At 43.3% G+C, this 25,962-nt stretch overlaps 1 protein-coding gene across 2 annotated transcripts in view; it reads right to left on the reverse strand.

Moving 5' to 3' along the window:
- LOC126481621 (balbiani ring protein 3-like) overlaps window positions 1-25,962 on the reverse strand; it is a 253,215-nt gene that overhangs the window by 212,335 nt on the left and 14,918 nt on the right. For both annotated transcript variants that reach the window (XM_050105511.1, XM_050105509.1), the window contains exon 2: window positions 22,673-22,749. In XM_050105511.1, coding sequence (XP_049961468.1) covers window positions 22,673-22,748 — 76 coding nt within the window. In that variant the 5' untranslated portion in view covers window position 22,749. The remainder of the gene's footprint in view (window positions 1-22,672; window positions 22,750-25,962) is intronic.

The following is a 25,962-nucleotide window of genomic DNA, read 5'->3' on the forward strand; positions in this document are numbered from 1 at the left end:
TAACACACCATTTTCAAACTACACACTTTGCCTTTAACTGCAGTTACTCAAACAATATGGCGCCAAAAGGCACAGCAAAGTATACAGTGGGCAACAAGTATCCTCACTTTGTGTCAGTCAGTAGCAATGGTCGGATAGTCTAATATCAGGGAGGGTACATGTTGCCCACTGTGTACTCTGCTGTGCCTTTTGGTGCCGCATTGTATGAATAACTGTGGTTAATAGCAGCGTGTGCAGCCTGAAAATGGGCGCTTCAGCACGAAACCGGTAACCACTACAGCTGAATTTTATACCAACGCAACTGAGACGGACGAAAAAAAAAAAAAAAAAAAAAAAAAAAAAAAAAAAAAAAAATCCGATTTCCTTAATACTGATCAGTTGGGCAGCATGCCTCGCATAAGTAAGTGGGAATGGCATAATGTTGAGATTATTAAACGTCGCATGCACAGTCTGTTCAACAGGAGCATCGGAGACGTTGAGGTGATGCTGTACCGCCCCAGATATGCAGCTGGTGGCCAAAATTGGAACTAAAAATGGTTCAAATGGCTCTAAGCACTATGGGACTTAACATCTGAGGTCATCAGTCCCCTAGACTTAGAATTACTTAAACCTAACTAACCTAAGGACATCACACACATCCATGCTTGAGGCAGGAGTCGAACCTGCGACCTTAGCAGCAGCGCGGTTCCGAACTGAAGCGCCTAGAACCGCTCGGCCACAGTGGCGTGCCAAAATTGGAACCATTTTTGTCCAGAGTAATTCGGTTCTGCATTAATATATCTGCTAAATTTCGCTGCCATACGATAATTACAGTCCACTCTGGACCTCCGTGGGAAGCTGCACTTTAATTACAACCATCCGGTATAAAAATGATCAAAACATCTTTGGATATGGTTGACCCAGCGGGAGACAGTCATCCGTTTTGGAAATAATAATTTTGAAAACAAGGGAGACACATATTTTCAGTGTGTTTGTGGGGCCAAATTGACCCCTGTGGTACTAGGAGGGTTAATTCGCAATAGAACAGAAAGAATCCTACTGAATACTCATAACGGGGACAAATAAGACAGTGTTTTTGTAAAGCCCCCGCGGTGAGAACAAAGCCGCCCATTCCGGAGCAGGCGTACAATGAAAGGAGCGAGGAGCGAGTGCTCGGAGTTCCCAGCCCGGGACCCAGCCGGATGCCCGAGTCGGCGCGGTGCGGCGGAGTGACCGGGTGATTCAGTGACACAGAGAGCTGGCGCAGCCACAGCCGCTGTAACGGGACCGCCCTCGCTTCTCCTCGCAGCGCTCTTCGTCGCCCCCGCCGGGCTGAGGGCTCGCAGACGCCCCACTTGCCGGCGTCGCATATCCTGTGCCTCACACCCAACCTGGAGGGAAAGCCGTCCTCTGTGTGACGCCTCCGGAAATGCTTCTACGCCGCGGGCTTTGCTTTCTCGCCAAGAAATCACGGTGAGAAGAGACAGCTGGAGACCTCAGCTTGCTACGAGAACTCGCTGGTCGAATTTAATTGGCAATTAAATACCCACCTTAAGTATATTACTTTTTTTTCTATAATCCGCCCCATTACTGTTGCTACTTGGATTAAAATTCCTTTTGTTTAATTTTCTTCATTACAGCATAGTTCGGCTGCAAGACCACATGGACATATTTGGGCTTCAGCCAAAATTTACGTCTGTCATATATTGGTAAAATACAGTAAGGTGGCAGGACTGTAAAACAAACAACATCGGACCAAGTGTTTCTTAAATAGCTGCGGCGTAACATATCACCTTCCAGTGTAAAACTGACAGTGAACCCCGTGCCAAGAGAAACATATTACTGCTTTTTTCGACGCTTATACGTTAGCTACAATGGCAGACGTCCACTAGTGTAAACCTAAGATGCAAGAAACTGAAAATAAAGAAAATCCGTACTTAATTAACTGCATTTTCTTCTTCTCGTTTCTCCCCTTCTTCGTAGAATTCGAACTGTGAAAACTCCAGATCCCTCTTTGCAACGTCTAGCAACTCCCTTCCTGTTTCGTCTTTTCCTAGTGTAACGCACAAGTACCGTTGTACGAAGAGAAAAAGGTGTCCCATTACTCATCTTGCGTATAATTATTTTCGGTGAATTGTGTGTCTGCAGCTGTAATGGAAGTTTTTTTTAAAAAAGGTGGGAAATTACGAAAATGAGGGCTCCAGCCGAATCCGAGCAAAACTGAAGTCACATCGCTTCATTTTCACAACAAACAATTTCACAGAATTATTGTAATTCATTATGACGGTGTCACATTGAAACATAATCCAGATCCGTTGTACCCTGGTGCCCCTCTAGACAGAACACACACCTTCAAACAACGCCCGAAAGAATTATCTGCAAAACTCAAAACTAGAACTAACCTGATTCAGAAGCTGGCCAGTACGTTACGCGGTGCTACCGCCGAAGCTTTAAGAATTGTCACAGTATCCCTCGTAGACTCAACTGCAGAATATTGCATCCTTGATTCTGGATCGATAGCTGCAATACAAATCTTCTCTCACACAGCTAAACCAAGCAATGCTAACCATAACTGGAACTATTAGAGCGACTCCACTCCAGTGGCTCTTCTTACTAAGTAATATCGCACTTCCCCAAACTAGACGACTAGCAATCCATAAATCGCAATTCGAAAAATGCTATGCCAATCCATTCCTTTCCATTCATGCCGACGCAGATTTCCTTAAACGGCAGCAACCGAGACTGAAGGCACGGTATCCATCTGTAACTGTCGCCAATCAAGTCAACGACATCAACATCAGTGATCACTGTACACCAATTTGGCGAGATCAGAATGTTACGAACTTCTACCTCGTGACAGATCCTGCTTTGAAGGTACCAGGACTTCCTCTTTCCAGAAGACAGTGCTGCAACGTCAACAGGATTCTCACATACCACGATATCTGTAACAAGAACCTACTCGATGAGGAAAGCTTCAGAGTGCCCCCCGGTGCAACCGATGTGGAGCCGCTGGCGCTGGTTGCTCCGCACATCCTTCAGGGGGGCGTTACAAGATATCCATGAGCCCACCACCGAAGCACTGGAATAGCTAGCCCACAGTGACCTACGTTTGTGATAAAAAATGCAATGGACAAAATAGATTCTATATTTACATTTTACTTTTCTCAATACAATGTGTGGGTAGAGGGCATTTCCTATTTTAACCGTTTAATTTCAGGGGGGGGGGGAGGGGGAAGGTGACAAGAATGATTGTTTGGACGCCTCTCTTCGAGATTTTGTTGTCTAATTTATCTTTACTATCTCTAAGGAATCGAAATGTGAGAAGGCGAAAAGCAAGAATTCTTATCTGTCCCGTAACGTCTGCAAAATTACTACTCAGTGGTAAGATTATTTCTCCTCCACTGTCTACTTTATGTGTGGTTTCTCGATAAGCAGTTTGTTAGTTTTTCGTGGTGTTTATTTCTAGCTTAAATTTGTTTAGAGTTTGCTTCAAATTCTCTTTGTTCACCGTCACTGCTCTACTACAGTTTGATTTTAACCAATTGTTATAATTGCGATACGATATGATTTTACATACCGACTGCTGTGGAGCCGCCTTCTGGATTTAGTGGCCTAGCTTACCAGTTCGAGCTAATTGAGACACGGTCCTAACTCCTTTCAAAGACGTTTCTAGCCGTCTCCAACTGTAATGAGGTTTGCAGTGCTATCAATGCAAATAGGCAATGGTTAAGACACAAACAACGACACGTGAGAGCAAAAGGAGAACAGAGTGGAAAAGATGAGCGTCACTAGCGCTTACATTAACGCTGCATTTTCCCTTTAATTAATACAGAGCTATTGCCAGCGTCCGTGCTAACAGGTGAACAGATTATTCGAGTACAACTGTAGTTTCCGTACGCGAATCAGTCATACTGCCTATGTCTTTTGTTTTATCTACACAAAGGGAGAACAAAACAATCAACCCATAAATGCACGATATAGCATGTGCGGATTTAGGTTTGATGGTCGATCACGAAGTTGCTGAGATCCAGTAATTGTTCATACGATCTGTAGCGGCACCGTCTACTGCCGCTATGGAGGGAGTGGGGCAACAGCAGAGGAGGAGAAAGTTCTCGCTCAGCACTCCCCCCACCCATTCAAGAATCCTCTGGCAGCTTTGGGCTACTCCTCCGTCTTCTTGAAACAACGTTCGACACGTTTTCTTCACTACTTCCCTCTCTTACAGTGTCTGACAAGCCAATGCTACTCTTCATTGCTCTTTCTCTTACTGTTTTCGGCGCTAATTCGCACTGTAATTCTTATTTGCAGAGTATACTAGGAATCGCAATCATCTACGTCTTTAATCTGCAAACCACAGTTAAGAGGATAAAGAATATCTCTGCATTCTTCACTTAATACTGGATCTTAAAACATAACTAGGTTTTTCCTGGATAACTGGCCGGTGTGGCCGAGCGGTTCTAGGCGCTTCAGTCTGGAACCGCGCAACCGCTACGGTCGCAGGTTCGAATGCTGCCTCGGGCATGGATGTGTGTGATGTCCTTAGGTTAGCTACTTTTAAGTAGTTCTAAGTTCTAGGGGCTTGATGACCTCAGATGTTAAGTCCCATAATGCTCAAAGCCATTTGAACCATTTGGCGCTTACCTTCAAACGTCTGCCAATTCACATTTTTCAACATGTCCCCGTTACTCTCCCTTGTGTCAAACAAACCCGAAGACATTTGTGCGGGCCTTTTTTGTAAACGTTCATTCCCGTTATTTGGTACGCACTTGACAAACTTGAGAAATACTCTAGGACGGGTCGAAAGTGTGCTCTGTAAGACTTTCCCTTATAAATGAAATCATTCCGCCAATTAAATCATTTTTTATTGCGATTGTGATTTCGACATGTTGTCATTTTCAAGTATTGTGCGATATTTAACTCGTTCAATAATGTAACGCTCTGCCATGTTGGGCTAAGAGCAGTTGCACGAGGTGTAGTGAATTTATAGACTGCTCCATATACCACATACGTTATAGAGCCCGCAAAATAATGTTGCCAACACTGGAGTTTAAATTTCACATAGTCGGCATGGTAAAGGGTTAACAAAAGCGGAAAAGATGTAAACATGATTTCACTTAAAAAAGGTTCTGGCCCAGTTATCATCAAACTTCTACCACTTTGCAGGCTCGTTACATTTTCTCAGTATCCTACAAATGAAACTGCGTTATCTGTGACCGAGCTCAGGTCATCAATTCTTTCATATTCATACAAATTGCAAAACCCAAGTACACTGGAGTCATAGGATACTATGTTTTTGTATTTTCTGAAGTGCACAATTTCACATTTATGTACATTTAAGGCGAGCTGCCAGTCTTTGCATCACTTTGAAATAGCCGAGCGGTCTCAGGCGCTGCAGTCATGGACTGTGCAGCTGGTCCCGGCGGAGGTTCGAGTCCTCCCTCGGGCATGGGTGTGTGTGTTTGTCCTTAGTATAATTTAGGTTAAGTAGTGTGTACGCTTAGGGACTGATGACCTTAGCAGTTCAGTCCCATACGATTTCACACACATTCAACATCACTTTGAAGTCTTACGAACAAATGAATGAATATTTGCCCAGCTTTTTTTCAAACGGTATTTTATTGTAGATAGCCGCATCTTCTGCGAAAAGTCCGAGGTGACTATTAATATTGTCTGCAAGATCATTAGCATACAACGTAAGCAACAACGGTCGCAACAAATTTCGCTGAGCGACACCTGAAGTTATTTCTACGTCTGTCGACGACTCTATTCGAGGCAACACACAGCGCCCTCCCTACCAAGAAATCGTCAATCCCGTCACAAAATTACAATTCAGTTTCTAAAGACAAGTAGTTGTTATTCCATTCAACAAGATAAACAGCACGTTTGCCTTCACAGCTAATTTTTTAAAATTAATTTTACTAACTTTACAGTTTATTTCCCCCCTCAAGAATCATAAAAGTGAAAATACAGTGATTCCACATAAGCAGTTAATATACCTCTGCTATTATGTATAACGGTAAAACTTCGCTTGGACGCAAGAACGCGCTTTTCGAAACATTGATTTTCTTGGTCCATATTTATCCTGTGAACATGAAACTACAAAACTGTGAACTTTCCGCTGAATCCCAGAATGAAAAGCTTCGAAGTAATATAGCCCTTTACGCAGGACGCTGAATGGGTACTGAGCGTTTAGAAACAGGTAGGTGCAGGTAAAGGCTCGGTGAAACGATGGATACTTAACCTTCACAGCCAAGAGTTAGATACTATAAAGCGTCGTTATTGGTTCGATGGATTAACATGAAGCAATAAACGGTACTAACAAGAAACTGACAAGTAAATGGAGTATCCTGCTAGATGTACTAAAGAGATCAGAAAGAAATATGGTAAGGTTCCACATGATGCGTTGCATCGCAAGCTAATCAGCTAAGATATTACTTATTTGCTTTACGTACTTTGCCACTGGAGGATATTTGAAAACTTGTAACATCTATTTTATAAGTTCACTCTTGGTTATTTCGGAAGAATACTAAGCAAACGTGCCAATGGCCTTGCCGCAGTGGTCACACCGGTTTCTGTCAGATCACCGTAGTTAAGCACTGTCAGGCTTGGCTAGCACTTGGGTCTGCCCAGCGCTGTTGGCAAGCAGGGTGCACTCAGCCTTTGTGAGGCCAACTGGGGAGCTACTGACTGAGAAGAAGTGGCTCCGATCACAAACACTGACAACGGCCGGGAGAGTGGTGTGCTGACCACAAGCTCCTCCATATCGGCATCCCGTGAAGCCTACTGGTTGAGGATGACACGGCGGTCAGTCAGTACGTTGGGCCTTCTGAAGCCTGTTCGGGCGGTGTTTGCTAAGTTAACACTTCACGAAAAGATCAACTTAGCTCAGCGATAATCGTGTCTATCGTACTTGGCCCAAGTACAGCGGAGGATTTCTACATGGTGAAAAGAGTGGAACAGGGCCCTGTCATCCATGTGAGGGCAAATGAGAAGCTTCTTGAAAGCGTAGTAGGGGCTCCGGAAGATGAATGTAAAAGGTTTAGATTAAATAAAAAGTATTTCTATATTTGCCCGCTACGTTCAGATAAGTTTTTGTTATGGCATTGTGTCCGAAGACTGGTTTGATGCAGCTCTTCGCTCTAGTGTATCCTCTACATCCAGTTGAACCTGCCGACTGTAGTTAAGCCCTTAGTCTCCCTCTACAATTTTTACTCCCACCACTCCCAATTGGCCGGCCGGTGTGGCCGAGCGGTTCTTGGCGCTTCAGTCCGGAACAGCGCTTCTGTTACCGTCGCAAGTTCGAATCCTGCCTCGGGCATAGATGTGTGTGCTGTTAGGTTTAAGTAGTTCTAAGGAGGAGGAGGAGATTAGTGTTTAACGTCCCGTCGACAACGAGGTCATTAGAGACGGAGCGCAAGCTCGGATGAGGGAAGGATGGGGAAGGAAGTCGGCCGTGCCCTTTCAAAGGAACCATCCCGGCATTTGCCTGAAGCGATTTAGGGAAATCACGGAAAACCTAAATCAGGATGGCCGGAGACGGGATTGAACCGTCGTCCTCCCGAATGCGAGTCCAGTGTGCTAACCACTGCGCCACCTCGCTCGGTAAAGTAGTTCTAAGTCTAGGGGACTGATGACCTCAGATGTTAAGTCCCATAGTGCTCAAAGCCATTTGAACCATTCTGAACCCTCTATTCTCCAGGATTCTTCTGTAGCACCACATTTCAATAGCTTCTATTCTCTTCTTTTCTGAACCGTTCACTGTCCACGTTTCACTTCTCTACGAGGCTACACTCCAGACAAATACCTTCAGAAAAGACTTCCTAACACTCAAGACCAAGAGATGAATACACTAAGCAGATTCAGAAGGATGTAGGTTGCAGTGGGTACTGGGAGATGAAGAAGCTTGCACAGGATAGAGTAGCATGGAGAGCTGCATCAAACCAGTCTCAGGACTGAAGACCACAACAACAACAACAACACTCAATTTTATATTTTTCTCTGGAACGCTTTTTTGCTATTGCTAATCCTCTCTATTCGGCCATAGTTACTTACTTTTCTGCCCAAATAACAAAACACGTCTACTACTCCTAGTGTCTCATTTTCTAATCAAACTGTAATTAAAATATGACACCTTTATTTTTAAGTCAAATATTGCTCTCGAATTTTTATCTCTTTTTTGAATATGAAATTATTTGATCCATTATACAGCTGACAGTTGTCGCATCCGCAACTGCAAATACATTGCATGTATTTCATAACGGCTGTAGTCGCTGCAGCGCATCGTCATTAGTAATAACGCGCGCACTGCAATATATTCTTTATCCGCCGACACTGGGCAAGCTACTTTCAAGTGAAATTTCTGGCCTGCACGGAAATATACACAATGGATGTACGGGTACAGGCTGTAGACACATGGTTTCCGACATTATGGAACTTGGGTCTGGTCGTGGGCTCTTCCCCGCAAGCCTAATAGTAAGGCGACCGCTCGCGATAAATGGGAAATCCGGGTTCAAGTCGCGATCCGGCACAAATTTTCACTGTCGTCGTTACATTATACAGCCTCTGGCTGTCCATATTCTCCCCCTCTGTCTACTTTATGTGTGTCCATATTCTCCTCCTCTGTCTACTTTATGTGTGGTTTCTCGATAAGCAGTTTGTTAGTTTTTCGTGGTCTTTATTTCTGGCTTGAATTTGCTTAGAGTTTGCTTCAAATTCTCTTTGTTCACCGTCACTACTCTACTACAGTTTCATTTTGATCAATTGTAATAATTGCGATACCATATAATTTTACATAACGACTTCTGTGGAACCGAAACTATGAATACATCTATTTCATAACGGCTGTAGTCGCCGGCCTGGAACCGCGCGACCGCTACGGTCGCAGGTTCGAATTCTCTCTCGGGCATGGATGTGTATGATGTCCTTAGGTTAGTCAGGTTTCCGCAGTTCTCTAAGTTCTAGGGGACTGATGAGCTTCGAAGTTAAGTCCCATAGTGCTCAGAGCCATTTGAACCATTTTTGTAGTCGCCGCACTGCCTGTTCTGCATGTTCAAAGGAACACTGCATCGTAATTCGGAATACCACAAGCACTACAATATCGGATCGTACGGAAGTTGCGCGATACCACGTAGGTGATGGTATTTATCAAGTACAGACAATGATCCACAGTATAAAAAATGACCTCTAAACATTTATTATCTTCTTGCATTCATGAAACGTAACCGAAGACGCAGAGCTTCCAAAAGTGTTACTTAAACCAAAGTTCAGTTATTGGAGGAGCAGTTAGAGAATTTGCCTTTATGGTGCGTTCCGTCACTCACAAACAAAATCCAAGATATGTTGGCAGACTGAAACAAGAACGTATCACCAAAAACAGAAACGCAGTTTAATTACTGATTGCAAAATCTACGTCAGTCCCTCCGATCCTACGCAACAACTGTCTGTGTCTAACATTCACTTAACCGAGGCGTAAGATGGCTATCGGAAGACTGAATGCAGAACCGTCGTGTCCGTGCAGTCAGCAGAGACAGAGGCGGCAGCAGGTGTTGCGTGGCGCCGGCAGGAAGCGCACCTCTGCGCGGTCAGCGTGACGCCACGCCGCTGCCGCCTGCGTCTGCGAGCTTAGTTTCACCGCTCCGAGCTTTCTGGGGCACCAGCCGGAGTTCCGGCACCCGCCGCCTTCACTCTGACCCACAGCAGCGACCTTTCCGTTTAGCGATGGCCAGTTCTCTGACCAAAATTTTCACACGCGGTTTTACCAGGATGATGCAAAACCGTCTGTAGAGTTCAAGAAGAAAAGTGCCGTCTCAGTCAGTAGACGGCTGCATTCTTTTGGACAAAAAATGCACTTGTTCTAGTCGTAGTACGCTTCTAGGTCAATACGGATTACCCATGATTTTCCAAGGACTAGATGACATAAATCTCTTTTTCAGTACATATATTGTACACAGGATATTGGACAGAAAACCTTGATAGCTATTGGTTTTTCAAATGTCAAACATACATTTTATAAATTTTTATGACAAATTGGATCTAATAATTACAAATTTTTGAAATACTGTATATTTATAACTTATTTCTACAATTAAAGACACAAATTACATTTTTTCTTGCATAAGATACTGTGAGATTGAATAGTAGCAATTTTTCAGAAGGTAGGATGTCACAGACTTTTTAAAGCTTTGTACTACAGGAAGAGATTTTATATGTCTTGGTAATCTGTTGTAAAGTTTTCTTCCTGCATGATATACACCTTTTTGGCATAATGTGGTGCTACAATGATTAACATGTATGTCACGGTCTGACCTGAGACTGTAATCATGGACACTTTTGTTTTGAGGAAAAAGGTTTTCTTTTCTCAGTATGCTTTTTTTGACATGCGTGACTACTTTCAGTATATAAATGCAGGGAAGGGGTTGGATCTTTAGATCTTTAAAGAAAGGTTTGCATGATTTTCTGCTGCTCACTTGTTTCATTATTATTATAATTGCCTTTTGTTTCCTGAAAAGCCTGATGTACATTTCCCTAGAAAATGATACTGTACTTCAGTATTGAATGTACACGAGCAAAGTATACAGCCCGAACTGTTTCTGCACTAGTACTGTTGAAGAGAATTCTTACTACATAGCTCATTTTTGCTAGTTTTGAATTTAGGGCTGTGATACGAGTACTCCATTTAAGATTTTCCTGGATATGAATCCCAAGAAATTTAGTTTCATTGACGGCACTAACGCTTTGGTTATCTATACATCTTACAGGTTGTGCCGGATTTTTATTCTGATCAGTGTGGAAATTCATGAGTATCGTTTTTTGGGTTTAACTATTAGCCTGTTTCTGGTAAACCATCCAGACACTCCTTTTGTAATATCTTTTGCAGATGTAGACAGATTTTCTTCTTTATTCTCTTCAGTCAATAGACTGGTGTCATCTGCAAACAGTACAGGTTCAGAATCCCTAACGTGTGATGGGAAATCATTAATGTAGACCAAAAACAGAAAGGGACCTAAAATGGAGCCCAGTGGAACACCATGACTTAGTCCACATAGTTCTGAAAGGTGTACCTGGAGTTCATTTCCTTCCATGTACTTAATTTCAGTTACTTGAGAGCGATATTCCAAATATGATTTAATCCACTGATTTGGCACTCCTCTTACACCATACAAATATATAAATAAATCCCTGCAGTGCGATTCTGACGTCTGCCAGATAAGTACAGCGGACAAAAGAATATGCACCTCAGAAGACATAACGCTAATACCGTCTAACACGACTACGAGCCTTGATAATGGCCTTAATAAGGAGGGGAATAGAGTCTACAAATGTGCTACTTGCAGCTGAAGCCACTCAAGAATTATAAAAACCCAAAGAGCTACAAAATAGCAGCAATACTTATTACTACCTTTCACCTGTTGTTGTAAATAGTCTCTGACATTGTCTGTGGCACTAAGACGGGGTTATTCTGCGGACTACTCGATGTCGATTAGTTCTTCAAAGCAGGAACGTATGACTGCAGACCTACGGGCACAGGTTTTCTCACGTTGCAAGACGGGACCAGTCACAGCGTACGCGTCATGAATATGCAGAAGATAGAAAATGTATAAATAAACATTCTGGTTCATGAAATGAAACTACATAGTACCAGAGATTTTTTCATGCTTCAAAATCTATGACGCATGTATGCAGACTGAAGCGACGAATGAAAATTTGTTCCAAGGCCAGGATTCGAACTCGGGTTGCAGATGCATTAACCACTACGCCACCCTGGCACAGTAGCTTTGCACAACTGCATGCACTACTCTAAAACGCGCCCCTCCTCTATCCAAATTCCTACTCACCCCTCAGCCCACCTGATATTCCCACGTGGGCTGAGGTGCAAATGGGAATTTGGATTGGGGAGGTACGCGTGCTAGGAAGTCTGTGCAGTTGTGCAAAGCCACCGTGCCAGGGCGGCGTAGTGGTTGATGCATCTGCGACCCGAGTTCGAATCCTGGCCTTGGAACAAATTTTCATTCGTCGCTTCAGTCTGCATTTATACTTCCTGGTTCATGATCACGGTAAACTTTATTAGTGGGCCCAAGCCATGGTATGAAAAACATCCTCAAAGCGCCACAGAACCAAACCCTCCCTAAACTACACCCTCCACTCACTGCACGATAAACACTTCATTGGTCTGTGCCGGTGCAGTCGACACCTTGCATAATTATAAATGAGGCAAAATCGGACCATACTACATGCCTCCACGTTTATTACGTGGAATTCCCTTCGCAATGTTCACTCGGAAAGTGACTGAGATGGGCCGGCTTCACTAACAGCAGCAATACCTGCCGGTTTTTAATGCGATTGGCAGTGACAAGGCGTGACATTGCCTTTCTGTCTCTGTAGATAAGGCCCTATTACGGCCACTGTTCTTACACCTTGTTACTTGGCTGCTTATGGTGAACTATTCACTGATACAGTAACAAATCGGGCAACTTAATTTTCAAGGTGTGGTCATGGATACCCCAAACACGATAGAACTTATCTGTCACGGCTGCACGTCAATCGTCTTACGGCGACGATGTCTCACAACCGACTGACACAAACAAACCACTTCACTGTCATAACTTACGACGGCACTGGATGGCCTCATGACAACTTGGTACCAGTTCTATACCATCTACAATGCTTCAAAGTGGTCATTGTTCTCTGCGATGGTGACTAATATTTATCCAGCACACTTGTTATCGATTGGAATGAACCAAAAAAATAAAAAAAATAGATGTGGTAACAGTTGTAAGCAATAGGATGCCAAATCTGTTAAAAAAGGCGCATTTTCAGCAACTGTTACTTCAAGATCCTCAGTTTTTCCACTGATGAAGCAGCTTTGTGGGAACCACCACTGTTGACTTGAAAAATGCTCTTACCATTTTCTAGTCTAGGGTTCCTCTAATGTCGCTATTCATACATTTACTCAAGAAGAGTTGTGTAGTATTCTCCAGTAACAATTTCACCATTTGCAAGGTAATAAAAAAGAAAAATTCTGTTTTGTGTTTCGGAAACACCAGAATAACATTTCGGGAAAATGAAATGGACTTCACATTTTTTGTAGCAGGGCCACCAGTTTAAGCCCATTGCGTCCACTCCCCTTTAGTTTCTGATCTATGTCTGATCGAGAGTAAAAATCGACGCACTAAATCAAGTGGGTATCTTCAAAACGAACCATATATTGCTGAGGAATTAGTTGCCACATTTAATTCTGATCAGCACTCAACGAATGGGACACGCATTTTCCATAAAGCTTTCGAAGAGTTAACGCTTCATACAAAATGCTTCGTACTCCCTCTGGTATGCCTAGGATGAGTCATTTTACACTCAGTCCTATCGAACGCCAAGTACCATACTGTACATTTTCTCAATATTTACATCTGCGTCGCAGCTTTGGGATGTCCCTCATGTGATTCATTTTCAAAGTAAGTGCGGTCATGTGATCGCGTTTGAATTCAACCATTCTTCTGTTGAAACTGAAGAAGCCGACTTGTTATAAATCTCTGCATCTGGTTTGGGTGGTCGAAATATCACCCAAAAGAATTTTTTTTTTCACGGCATTGTATTCCAATCTATCCATCTGAAGGTTACAAACACAACACGACTACCTTGAATAGCTGATTCTAAGGATCAAGTTCATACACCACTTCAGTTATAGCGCTATACACGATATGATCAAAAGTAACAAGACACCTATTGGTGGACATTAACATGGCGCGTCCCCAACCCTCGCCTTAACGACGGCTTGAAGTTTGTTGTGGACTTTCAATGAGGTGCCTGAATGAATGTCCATGTTCGAAGTCACTGAGGTCTCCCGACAGAGCCACTCAGCTGTTACAGCTACTCTATTTACTGGCAACACAATACTCCCCTCCTCCTCTTATACTGGCTGATCCGCTCTCGTGTCATCCAATGGTCAATTCCGCATTACACAGGGTGTCCGGATACTTTTGATCAGATACTGTGTGTACCTGCACAAAAAGTAAATAATTATATGATATCAAAGTTGTCTTTGGGCCCGGCCAAGAAATTTTCTCCATACCACAGTATACCAAAAATTTGGGGAACATTCAAATCCATTGCGCTACTGCGGCATATGAACAACTTAGTAGGGAAGTGTGAGACTACGAATGTCGTAGATCGATCGACAGTTGATTTGAGGAATTTTTTCCACCACTTCACTTCATGTAACCACTGTTGGTGAGAATTTCAAGTTGCGCTTGGTTCGTATTCTACACCAAAGTTGTTGTAAGATGCCAGTCAAAATTCTGAGGAAATCAAAGTAATAACGTTTCACCTGCAGTAAAATAGATGACTACGGTACATTACATTTTATTTCTCTTAATAAGCATTTCCTACAAGGAAAAATCGAGGGGAAGAGACCTCCGGGACGAAGAAGAATTTCCTGGCTAGACAACCTTAGATCTTGGTTTAATATTAGCTCTGAAGAACTGTTTCGCATTGCAACTGATAAAGACAGAATAGCCATGATGATCGCCAACGTCCGAAGCGGACAGGCACGCTAAGAAGAAGAAGAATAAGCATTTGTCTTATGGCTAGTATGCGGATAGGTGTTAAATTACTTAATTACGTTGCTAGAGCACATACACCAAATAGATGCTTACAATAGCCGGCCGCGGTGGCAGAGCGGTTCTAGGCGCTCAGTCCGGAACCGCGCGACTGCTACGGTCGCCGGTTCGACTCCTGCCTCGGGCATGAATGTGTCTGATGTCCTTAGGTTAGTTAGGTTTAAGTAATTCTAAGTTTTAGGGGACTGATGAACACAGATGTTAAGTCCCATAGTGCTCAGAACCATATGAACCATTTTGCTTACAATAAGTAATCTTTATTTACGAAAGACTGTTTCGGCTTAATCACAGTTTTCAAAAGCCTGCAATGACAATTTTTGTGAGAACAGGTATGGATGCCAGTGTCATTCGTATTAAAGTAGGTGTCTTGTAGTCACGTCTAGACTGATGTGACGTACATACTACGTCGTTAGTGGACTGTTTTGTAACTGTCACTGCTTTATTAAGATCGTAAATGGTGTCAAGATGTTGAAATTAAATGTTAGCTGTGACGTGACAGCAGTTTGACAGTCTCACTCTTACGACGCAATATGTTTACAAAGAAGGTGCAGATGAACAGCGACATTACATTACTAACCAAAATTTGTTACGATTATCTTTGGTTGTTGCATATGCTACTTCCGATTCATTCATTTTCATGTTCTAAAAGTTCAATCAAATTTTTAAGGTAGTACTTGTGTCTGAATTATGTAAATGTTCGCCGGCCGAAGTGGCCGTGCGGTTAAAGGCGCTGCAGTCTGGAACCGCAGGTTCGAATCCTGCCTCGGGCATGGATGTTTGTGATGTCCTTATGTTAGTTAGGTTGAACTAGTTCTAAGTTCTAGGGGACTAATGACCTCAGCAGTTGAGTCCCATAGTGCTCAGAGCCATTTGAACCATTTGTAAATGTTCGTTTAATATTTTTTGTGGGTATTTTCTCGTGTACATATAAATTTCTAATTCCTCAAGTATGTTCATAGCAAAAACCTTTGGTATTCTGTGCCGAGTCTGTAATGCATTTTCGATCGTTATCAGCAGTGTGATTTTGATTTTTCAAATGTAGAAAGAAGCCCGACTGATTACATTCGCTCTCTCTAGTGTGTTCTTTATATCTCACGTTAAAATTTCTTCCTATATGGCCAATGTAAAAGCTATTACAGCTGCCACAAGTGATTTTATATATGCCTGGGTTATCATATTTCGATGTTTAATTTCAACATCTTGACACCATTTACGATCTTAGTAAAAGACTGACAGCTCCAAAACAGTCCACTAGCGACGCAATGTGGACGTCACATCTATCTAGACGTGAGCACAAGACAGTTGCTTTAATATGAATGACATTGGCATCCATACCTGTTCTCACCAAAATTGTAACTGCAGGTACTTGAAAATGTCGATTAAGCCGAAACAGTCTGTCCAGTTTGTCGTAAATACTGATTACTTATTGTAAGCAGCTATTTGGTGTATGTACTGTAATAATCATGTCGTTATCAGATATATATTACGTTGCTGGCCCTAAAGAAGAAAAGTTATTGACGATACTTAATTACACGTTGAGAGTTAAATGTCACGTTGTTCTGGGCCTGGTATTCTACCGGAGTTTCAGCATTGGCTATGACTTTGTGTATGTGAAAATACAAAGCTACCCCGTAGCTCGATTCTATTCTACACGTGAAGTCATGAACTGTGGCAGTCTAGTTTAGCCATGTTCTGTGTATCAACATCATGCATTTTCCGACATCCAATGAGCGATCAGTAGTGTTCTGAGCGCCCTGCAGTGGATATTGTAGCCAAGCGAGCATTAAACCTGATCGTAGCGATATATTTAGTAAATTTTTTATCAGTTTGTTGCGAGCTGTCATAGGTGATGGTAGCGGCAAGCAATACATTCTACATAAGCAAGCGAGAGACATAATATGCAGGATAAACGCTTTCTTTAAGCGCAGAGCACGTGCATGCGCGTACCGCAACTGTCACTTGGAACCCGCAATAATGCAATCCCCGTCCATAATTCGACCTGCGCGAGTCGTCTTCGTTCGTGAATCCGACTTTAAACTGTTTAAGTTGTGCCATTAAGCAGGCTGCGTCGGTCGACAGGACCTGCATCTAGACGATATCTTTACGCATTATGCTCAAACTGACATTCCGTTCAGTGACAACTTAAATGAGGATCGCTGGAATGGAGAACCTGCTGACAATCCAGCATTGGAACCTCCTGACTGACTAAAAATGTGCGTCTAACCTCGGTACCTGCTTTCCGCAAAAAATGTTCTTATGGACTAAGCTACCCAGGTACGCATTACACCCTGCTTAACTTTCCAAATTCTACACGTGATCTTCTGCTCGTTTCTGGATTAGTACTACTGGGAGAATGGATACGGATATATATATAGCGACGATGTTTTTGGACTGAAAATTTCGCTTTGTCGCGGGGTTTGCGTTATTGTGACAGGTTAAAATAATGAATTGGATCTGGAGTGGAGCTTGGAATCTTGATTATCATCACGCTACGGGTTATGTCAATGTTACCCCTCCGTAAATCATTCAAATATGAAGTAAACTGTACAGTTTTCAGACTAGAAACGATGACAGGTGTTGGCTCCTCGATTGGGACTGATTTAAAGACAGCTTTCTTTATTTCAGTTTTCCTTGTTTTTAAACATCGTGTTTCTGTCATTTTGTATTTAAATGGCAAGTCGTATTCTGTCGATTGGAGGAAAACAGAAGGACAAGCAGACTCCAACATCTGGTCTACGACAGAGTTATTAGTGACGGAGCACCAGCTTGGATGAGACACGGATTGTGCAATAAAATTGGCCGTGAGCATTCCAGAACCCGTAGCTATTTAGGAAAAACGTAAATTAAGATAGCCGAACGGAAATATGAATCAAAATTCTACTGAAAGGGAGATGCACGTCACAGGCAGGACGCAATTTCACTTCAGCTTCAGGACAGCTGATGTCCTGTAGCTGGTAATGCGTGTACAGCCATATGGCCATATCACTTCAGAACAAATTTATGTATATATCCATTTTATAAATTTTCTTCCATAATCTAAAAGATGTTTTTTGCTTGTGTTACTACGATCTGTTATCAGCTACTAAGTGATCAGTACGTACTTGCAGAAATTTGTTTTGGACATCATCTTTCACCCGCTCAATAGTGGATACTACAATGCCACAGCTGTTGTTAAATATCTAAGACGTCCTAGTCACACATTCCTCAGCCGTGTCTGTACTACTTTTGTTATGTGACTCGAGTTTCGCTTTCGGTACGTCGTCAGCACGTGCTAAAAATGGAGAGCACAGCAAAAGCATATGCTGCGCTTCAAAGAAACGCGTCACCCTACAACAGCAGGATGCAGTTTTGGAGAAATGCATGACGCAGCGCCGTTGCGAAAGTTGCCTTTTTCGGTTGCCAGTTAGCTCTACGAACGATCTTTCAGTTGCTAACTTACACAACTTTGTGAATGAAAAATCCATATTATGTTTTGCGGTCGTTCTGAATATGATACCAAACATTGAAGCATAATCGGATCAATTTCATACACGAAAACTTCAAAACGTTAAAAAAACTTAAAATTTTTGAAACGGTGAAACACATACAAAAAAATTCGATCAACAATGGATACGAGCGCCTATGTTCATAAGGTACACGTAACTGAATTAGCGAATACAACTTTTAAAAAAGTTGTAATGTGAGATATAAAACCATAATGAACTCTGACCTTGAACAAGAAACTTTAGGTGGTCTTACTTTATTTAACGGTGGTCCAGTGGGGGAAGTACGTTTTGTACACTCCTGGAAGAAATAATACCTTGCCTTGAAATAGATCTGTTCACGGCTTACGACGTACTTGATATTTCAGTCCCTTCTGTCGTTTAATTACTCCAATTATTATTTTCTTTCTATACTTCCCTTTTTCTCAACATTACTTAAAAGATACGATTCATCCTCCACGCCACAAATGGCATATATCTGTTTAGAACTTTCGTAGCCTCCTTAACGGCACAGATCGCTAGAGCTCGAAGACACGAATTAAGGAAACAGGTATTGGTAGATTAACTACACTCCTGGAAATTGAAATAAGAACACCGTGAATTCATTGTCGCAGGAAGGGGAAACTTTATTGACACATTCCTGGGGTCAGATACATCACATGATCACACTAACAGAACCACAGGCACATAGACACAGGCAACAGAGCATGCACAATGTCGGCACTAGTACAGTGTATATTCACCTTTCGCAGCAATGCAGGCTGCTATTCTCCCATGGAGACGATCGTAGAGATGCTGGATGTAGTCCTGTGGAACGGCTTGCCATGCCATTTCCACCTGGCGCCTCAGTTGGACCAGCGTTCGTGCTGGACGTGCAGACCGCGTGAGACGATGCTTCATCCAGTCCCAAACATGCTCAATGGGGGACAGATCCGGAGATCTTGCTGGCCAGGGTAGTTGACTTACACCTTCTAGAGCACGTTGGGTGGCACGGGATACATGCGGACGTGCATTGTCCTGTTGGAACAGCAAGTTCCCTTGCCGGTCTAGGAATGGTAGAACGATGGGTTCGATGACGGTTTGGATGTACCGTGCACTATTCAGTGTCCCCTCGACGATCACCAGTGGTGTACGGCCAGTGTAGGAGATCGCTCCCCACACCATGATGCCGGGTGTTGGCCCTGTGTGCCTCGGTTGTATGCAGTCCTGATTGTGGCGCTCACCTGCACGGCGCCAAACACGTATACGAACATCATTGGCACCAAGGCAGAAGCGACTCTCATCGCTGAAGACGACACGTCTCCATTCGTCCCTCCATTCACGCCTGTCGCGACACCACTGGAGGCGGGCTGCACGATGTTGGGGCGTGAGCGGAAGACGGCCTAACGGTGTGCGGGACCGTAGCCCAGCTTCATGGAGACGGTTGCGAATGGTCCTCGCCGATACCCCAGGAGCAACAGTGTCCCTAATTTGCTGGGAAATGGCGGTGCTGTCCCCTACGGCACTGCGTAGGATCCTACGGTCTTGGCGTGCATCCGTGCGTCGCTGCGGTCCGGTCCCAGGTCGACGGGCACGTGCACCTTCCGCCGACCACTGGCAACAACATCGATGTACTGTGGAGACCTCACGCCCCACGTGTTGAGCAATTCGGCGGTACGTCCACCCGGCCTCCCGCATGCCCACTATACGCCCTCGCTCAAAGTCCGTCAACTGCACATACGGTTCACGTCCACGCTGTCGCGGCATGCTACCAGTGTTAAAGACTGCGATGGAGCTCCGTATGCCACGGCAAACTGGCTGACACTGACGGCGGCCGTGCACAAATGCTGCGCAGCTAGCGCCATTCGACGGCCAACACCGCGGTTCCTGGTGTGTCCGCTGTGCCGTGCGTGTGATCATTGCTTGTACAGCCCTCTCGCAGTGTCCGGAGCAAGTATGGTGGGTCTGACACACCGGTGTCAATGTGTTCTTTTTTCCATTTCCAGGAGTGTATTTGAGTTGTGAACGTGCTTAAATAGCTTACGTGATATAATGTTACTCATTAAGGACAACTCGGAATTGTGTCCCGGTCCAGCACGGTGTGCTACTCTGCCTGGAAGGTCCATATGACATTTGCACAACTAAAGAATTGTTCAACAATATGGGCAAACATTAACAGATAGTCGCAGATAACCTGACTGCGTGCTAATATGTTGAATTAAAGAGCGAACAATCTGCAAAGAATGGATGTTAGTTTTACGATCTCTTCGTAAGCTACCTTGAGGTGTAAGCTACGCGTTAGTTCTTCTCCCCTGTTTTTGTAGTGAACCACGGCAACACAAGCAAAAGATTGTACTTCGCGATTACTGTTGTCATTTGTGAAAAAGTGTTACCACTCCGACAAAATAATCATCACCGGGCTGCAGGAGGTGACCAACAAAATAAATTCCACTATGAACTTGTCAATGGGGTTAATAGTCCTGCGTTGTTATGGATACACACACGTGAGTAGTGGATACCCTCGTCTCTGTTTCTACCTTAGCTTAGCCCACGTAGCAAAATCTGTGGAACTAAATTAAGGTAGAAAAGTTACGAAATAAGACATAGCTCCGTCTGTAGAGATCTGTACTGCATTAAGCTTGCAGCTGCTAGTCGAAACCACGAACAAATAATGTATCTGATGGCGAATACCTGCCACACTAAATCACCACAACTACGATCCCTAGAGAAGCAGCTGGTCTGGAATACCAACTCACAGTAGCAGTTGCAGAAAAGATACAGTTTACTTTCTTCACACGATAGTCTGCCTTTTCAGGTGTGATCAAAAAGTCAATATAAATTTGAAAACTTAATAAACTACGGAATAATGTGGATAGAGAGGTAAAAATTGACACACATGCTTGGAATTACATGGGGTTTTATCAGAACAAAAAAAGAAAAAAAAAAGTTCCCAAAATGTCCGACAGATGGCGCTGGACAGCAAAACGTCAGTGACTGCGCATGACAATCGTGTATAAAAGGAGCTGTAATGAGAGAGAGAATCAGATGCGCCAGCAGTCGCAGCATGTTGATGTTACCTGAAAAGGCGTTTTTGGTGAAGCTGTATTATCAGAATGGGGAATGTGCTAGTCCAGCGTTACGATCCTATCGCCATAGGAAGGGGATTCGAACGGGTAAAGGTCCGTTGACAAATGCAGCTGTGGCGAGAATGATTTCGAAGTTCGAAGCCACGGGTTGTTTAGACGATAGACCCCGTAGTGGCCGACCGAGCACAAGGCGTAATGCTGTTGGGACAGTTCGGGAAGAAATGGAGACTGTAGCGGGTTCGCCTATGCACGGGGAAATCAGCGCTCGTGCAATCGCACGTCGCACCGGCATTCCATACACTACTGTTTGCTTGGCACTGAAGCGTACCTTCCGAAGCTATCCGTACAGAATGAATCGGCATCATGAACTGTTACCTGGCGATTTAGTGAAGCGGAGGGCATTTGCGGTGTGGGCGTTTCAAAAGATGGCGGAAGATGACGATTGGTTGAGTAACGTGTTGTGGACCGACGAAGCTCATTTCACGCTCCAAGGGTCTGTCAACGTCCACAACTGCAGAATCTGGGCTACCGAAAATCCTCGAACTGTCGTGGAAAATCCATTGCACGACGAGAAAGTCACGGTATGGGTTGGATTTACCACATCTACCGTTATCGGGCCTTTTTTCTTCGAGGAAATGCGTGATTCTGGTTTTGTAACCGCTATAGTGACGGGTGAGAGGTACGCCGATATATTACAGAATCGCATCATCCCCAGCCTGGATGATAAACACCTGCTGGAATGTACGATGTTTATGCAGGATGGCCCTCCACCCCATATTGCTAGACGCGTGAAAGATCTCTTGCGCGCGTCGTTTGGTGATGATCGTGTGCTCAGCCGCCACTTTCGTCATGCTTGGCCTCCCAGGTCCCCAGACCTCAGTCCCTGCGATTATTGGTTTTGGAGTTACCTGAAGTCGCAAGTGTATCGTGATCGACTGACATCTCTAGGGATGCTGAAAGACAACATCCGACGCCAATGCCTCACCATAACTCCGAACATGCTTTACAGTGCTGTTCACATTATTCCTCGACTACAGCTATTGTTGAGGAATGATGGTGGACATATTGAGCATTTCCTGTAAAGAACATCATCTTTGCTTTGTCTTACTTTGTTATGCTAATTATTGCTATTCTGATCAGATGAAGCGCCATCTGTCGAACGTTTTTTGAATTTTTGTATTTTTTTGGTTCTAATAAAACCCCATGTCATTCCAAGCATGTGTGTCAATTTGTACCTCTCTATCTACATTATTGTGCGATTTATTCAGTTTTCAAATTTATACTGACTTTTTGATCACCCGGTATATTATGACGCGCTTTAAGAGTTAATTAAAGTATGAAATTTGCGTGCCCGACGATGTCACGGAAGACATTACAACAATCTGATCTGCTTGAACGTTGACCTTCGTGGCAATTATCTTAGGATAGTGAGAAACAGAAAATTTTAAAATAGCGGTTTTTTCCGTGTCTGACACTTATAACAATCCAAAATAAGGATAATCAGAGTATGACTAGTTTAATGCTAACACAGTACCTGTGAGGCCAGCAGACAGCTGCAGCATCGCCGCTAACACCAGCAGAATGGTGCCCACGCGGCCGCTCCACTGCATTCTGCAACAACAATGACACGCCTGATACTATTGCCTATAACATAGCTGCCCAGAAGAATAAACAATATAAAAAAATGTTTCTTTAAAGTGATATCGTAACAGCGTGTTCATTCAAGCCGTGTGTGTGGCGGTCTCTTTTTTTTGTTCAGGCATACTGCATGTACACACTTTCTACTTTCCACATTCTGTTCGCCTTAGCCACACTGCTTTCTTGCAGCAAAACATCCTCATCCTCACCCCTTTTTGGCCTTGTAAGGGATTTCCTACTATAATTGAGCGTGATGTGGAAGCTGCAAGAAGCTGCTCGATTTCTCTGATAGCCGAACTGTCAGATTTAGATCCCACCATTCGTCTCATCTCAGCTAAAGGAAACACAAGAGACGATTAAAAAGTAAAGTGATACAGTGGCGGCTACGGTCGATACAAGAAAATCTAAAGTACTTCTATAAAAATATACAGTTAAAGGGCGAAAGAATAGGAAACGAAAAAAGACAAACTACTGAAAAAAATTCCGTTGACGGGATTCACAATACGTAAAACGACAGAGTACTGCCATATGGAGCTGTGATTTCGTTGAGGGATCTAACCTATTACTTATGTAAACTAATTTAGAGAAATCTCGATAGCCGTCCGAGGTTTAACCTTCACTCCTACCGAATACTTCGTCTCACCTCGCTCGGTAGCAGCAGATTTACCGATATTTGCAGATAATCAGGTACATTTTCTGTTTATTTACTGTAACTAACGTCTCCATTTTTGAAAATACCGGAGAATCTGGAAAAATGGGGTCCTTACATGCGATGCATTCCAGCCTTCGAGGATCGCATCTGATGTCTGTTTTAGGAAATATAATACTATTATGATAATTTGCAAAACATTCAAAAGAGCTACTACTGCATTTTAATAACTCCATATTTATATATTTCCATTTCATGTTACTTAACAGCGTTATCTGTACGTTTTCCATATTTATATATTTCCATTTCATGTTATTTAACAGCGTTATCTGTACGTTTTCTAACAATGTGAACGACGTCTACACGGAGTTATTTGCTTTATGGGCTACTGAAGTTTCACTTCCAATGGAATTTAAATTTCTTTAGGTATTTGACAGTAACAAGAATAATTCATTTATAACAAATGCAACGCGGTTGACATTCCTGATATTGCAACGGTAGAAATTGAGAACCAGGTAAATGTATCACTAGTTTTAATTATCTTCTCACGATTTACACGATCGCTGCATAGAGTTACGGATGAAACGGATAGTAGTCAGAGTAAGAAGCACTACTTGTAGATGAGCTGTGCTGTTGCACGCAACAAAACAGATTACAATCAAATAAATTTTCTTCTGAAACAGTGTTTACTACTCTCCGAAACCGTTCAATAGGCCGAATAGGTCCACCGAACGTTCCAAATCTGTTTCCCAGGCATCGTGACGAAAGAACAGACGCGCTGTACTCTTCCAATTAGTATGAGCTTCCGCTTCAGGGATGGCCTATAAGGAGACACTAATTGCTGGAATTTTTCTTGCCTTAAAGTCACGGTGTAGAGATACGGAGCTCCTGTAGGTAGACCGAGACGAGTTGCTTCAATATACCAATTATGGAGCACCAGCGCGCTTTCTTGATGAACCCAGATGATCAAGAGAGAAAAGTTATTTGCACACGTTCTCACCATCCAGTTACTTCAGATATTAGTTACAGATAATTTGTGGATTTTCTCTATGAAGTGACTTTGTCAGTCTTGACTTTTCCCTTACATTAAGCTGCCAAAAGATTTTTAAATTCCATTATCGGCTGAGATTTCTAAGGTAGAAAAGACAAGTAACGTTCTAACTTATCTACCCGATTCGGATTCTGTTGGTGTGTGGTGAACCCTCTTTCGTGTGTCTAATGGAACACTTGATTATAACACAACCGGCATATAGAGACAAGCTCGGCGTTCTTCGGAAGGGTTAGAGTGTATGCCGCCATTTCCTTCCAACCTTCTCCCAGCATTTCATTCAATACAAACACAACATTACACTGCTGAAACAGTCAACCACGCGATACAAACCTGATATCTCATTGACACGCCAGTGGCAGGCACCCACGAACCACCTACGCTACTAAACTGCGGGGAAGGTTGCGCCGAAGCTCAACATTAAGTTTGGGACTGAATTCCTTTGAATCAACAGCTGGCTTGGAAAACTGTTAAATTTGTCTCGCTTAGCTTTCCATTTCGTTTTCTTATCCTGTCTGACATAGATATGCCAATCTTTCCTTAATTAGTCTTTTATGAGTGATAATATAACCAAGAAATTTTGAGTAATTAACTGCGTTAGTGTTTGTTTTCCAAGTGAAATGTTGCGATGACTGGAAAGATCGATCTCGATCTACCGTACTTGTAATATAAAGCAGCAAGTCTGACGAAAATGGCCGGCCGCGGTGGTCTCGCGGTTCTAGGCGCTCAGTCCGGAACCGCGCGACTGCTACGGTCGCAGGTTCGAATCCTGCCTCGGGCATGGATGTGTAAGATGTCCTTAGGTTAGTTAGGTTTAAGTAGTTCTAAGTTCTAGGGGACTGATGACCACTGATGTTAAGTCCCATAGTGCTCAGAGCCATTTGAACCATTTTTTTGACGAAAGTGAGTGAAGATACGAGTGATAGTGAAGGCTGGAAAAATCTGTTACTGGTTACTTATCTGGAATGAACATTTGGACATGGGTAACAGAGATATCGCGAACATCCAAGTCGGTCCAAGAATTTAATTTTCTAACATTTCCTTGCAGTACCTAAGCGAGTTAAATTGCAGTCGAAGTCGCCTACATCTACACTCATCAAACCAACGCAAAAGTGCATGGCAGAGGGTACGTCCTACTCAGGGCTTGTTCCCGTTCCAAATAAGCATGGGGCGCAGCAGGAAGAATGACTGCTTAAATGCCTTTGTGTACGCTGTAATTAGTCTAATCTTGTCTTCGCGATCCCTCCACGAGCGATAAGTAGGGGGTTGTATATAACTTGATTCCTCACTTAATGATGGTTCTTGAACCTTTTTAACTAGGCTTTCGTACGATAGTTGGCGTCTACCTTCCACATAGTGTGACACTCTCCCATCAAATCTGTAACCATAAGTTGGGCATTTCTTTGTATACATTCGATATTCCCTTACAGTCTTACATGGTATGGGTCCGATACCCTTGCGCAACAAGATGAGTCACACGAATAAACAA

The sequence above is a fragment of the Schistocerca serialis genome, chromosome 5, assembly GCF_023864345.2.
Source record: "Schistocerca serialis cubense isolate TAMUIC-IGC-003099 chromosome 5, iqSchSeri2.2, whole genome shotgun sequence".
In the NCBI taxonomy this organism is placed as follows: Eukaryota; Metazoa; Arthropoda; class Insecta; order Orthoptera; family Acrididae; genus Schistocerca; species Schistocerca serialis.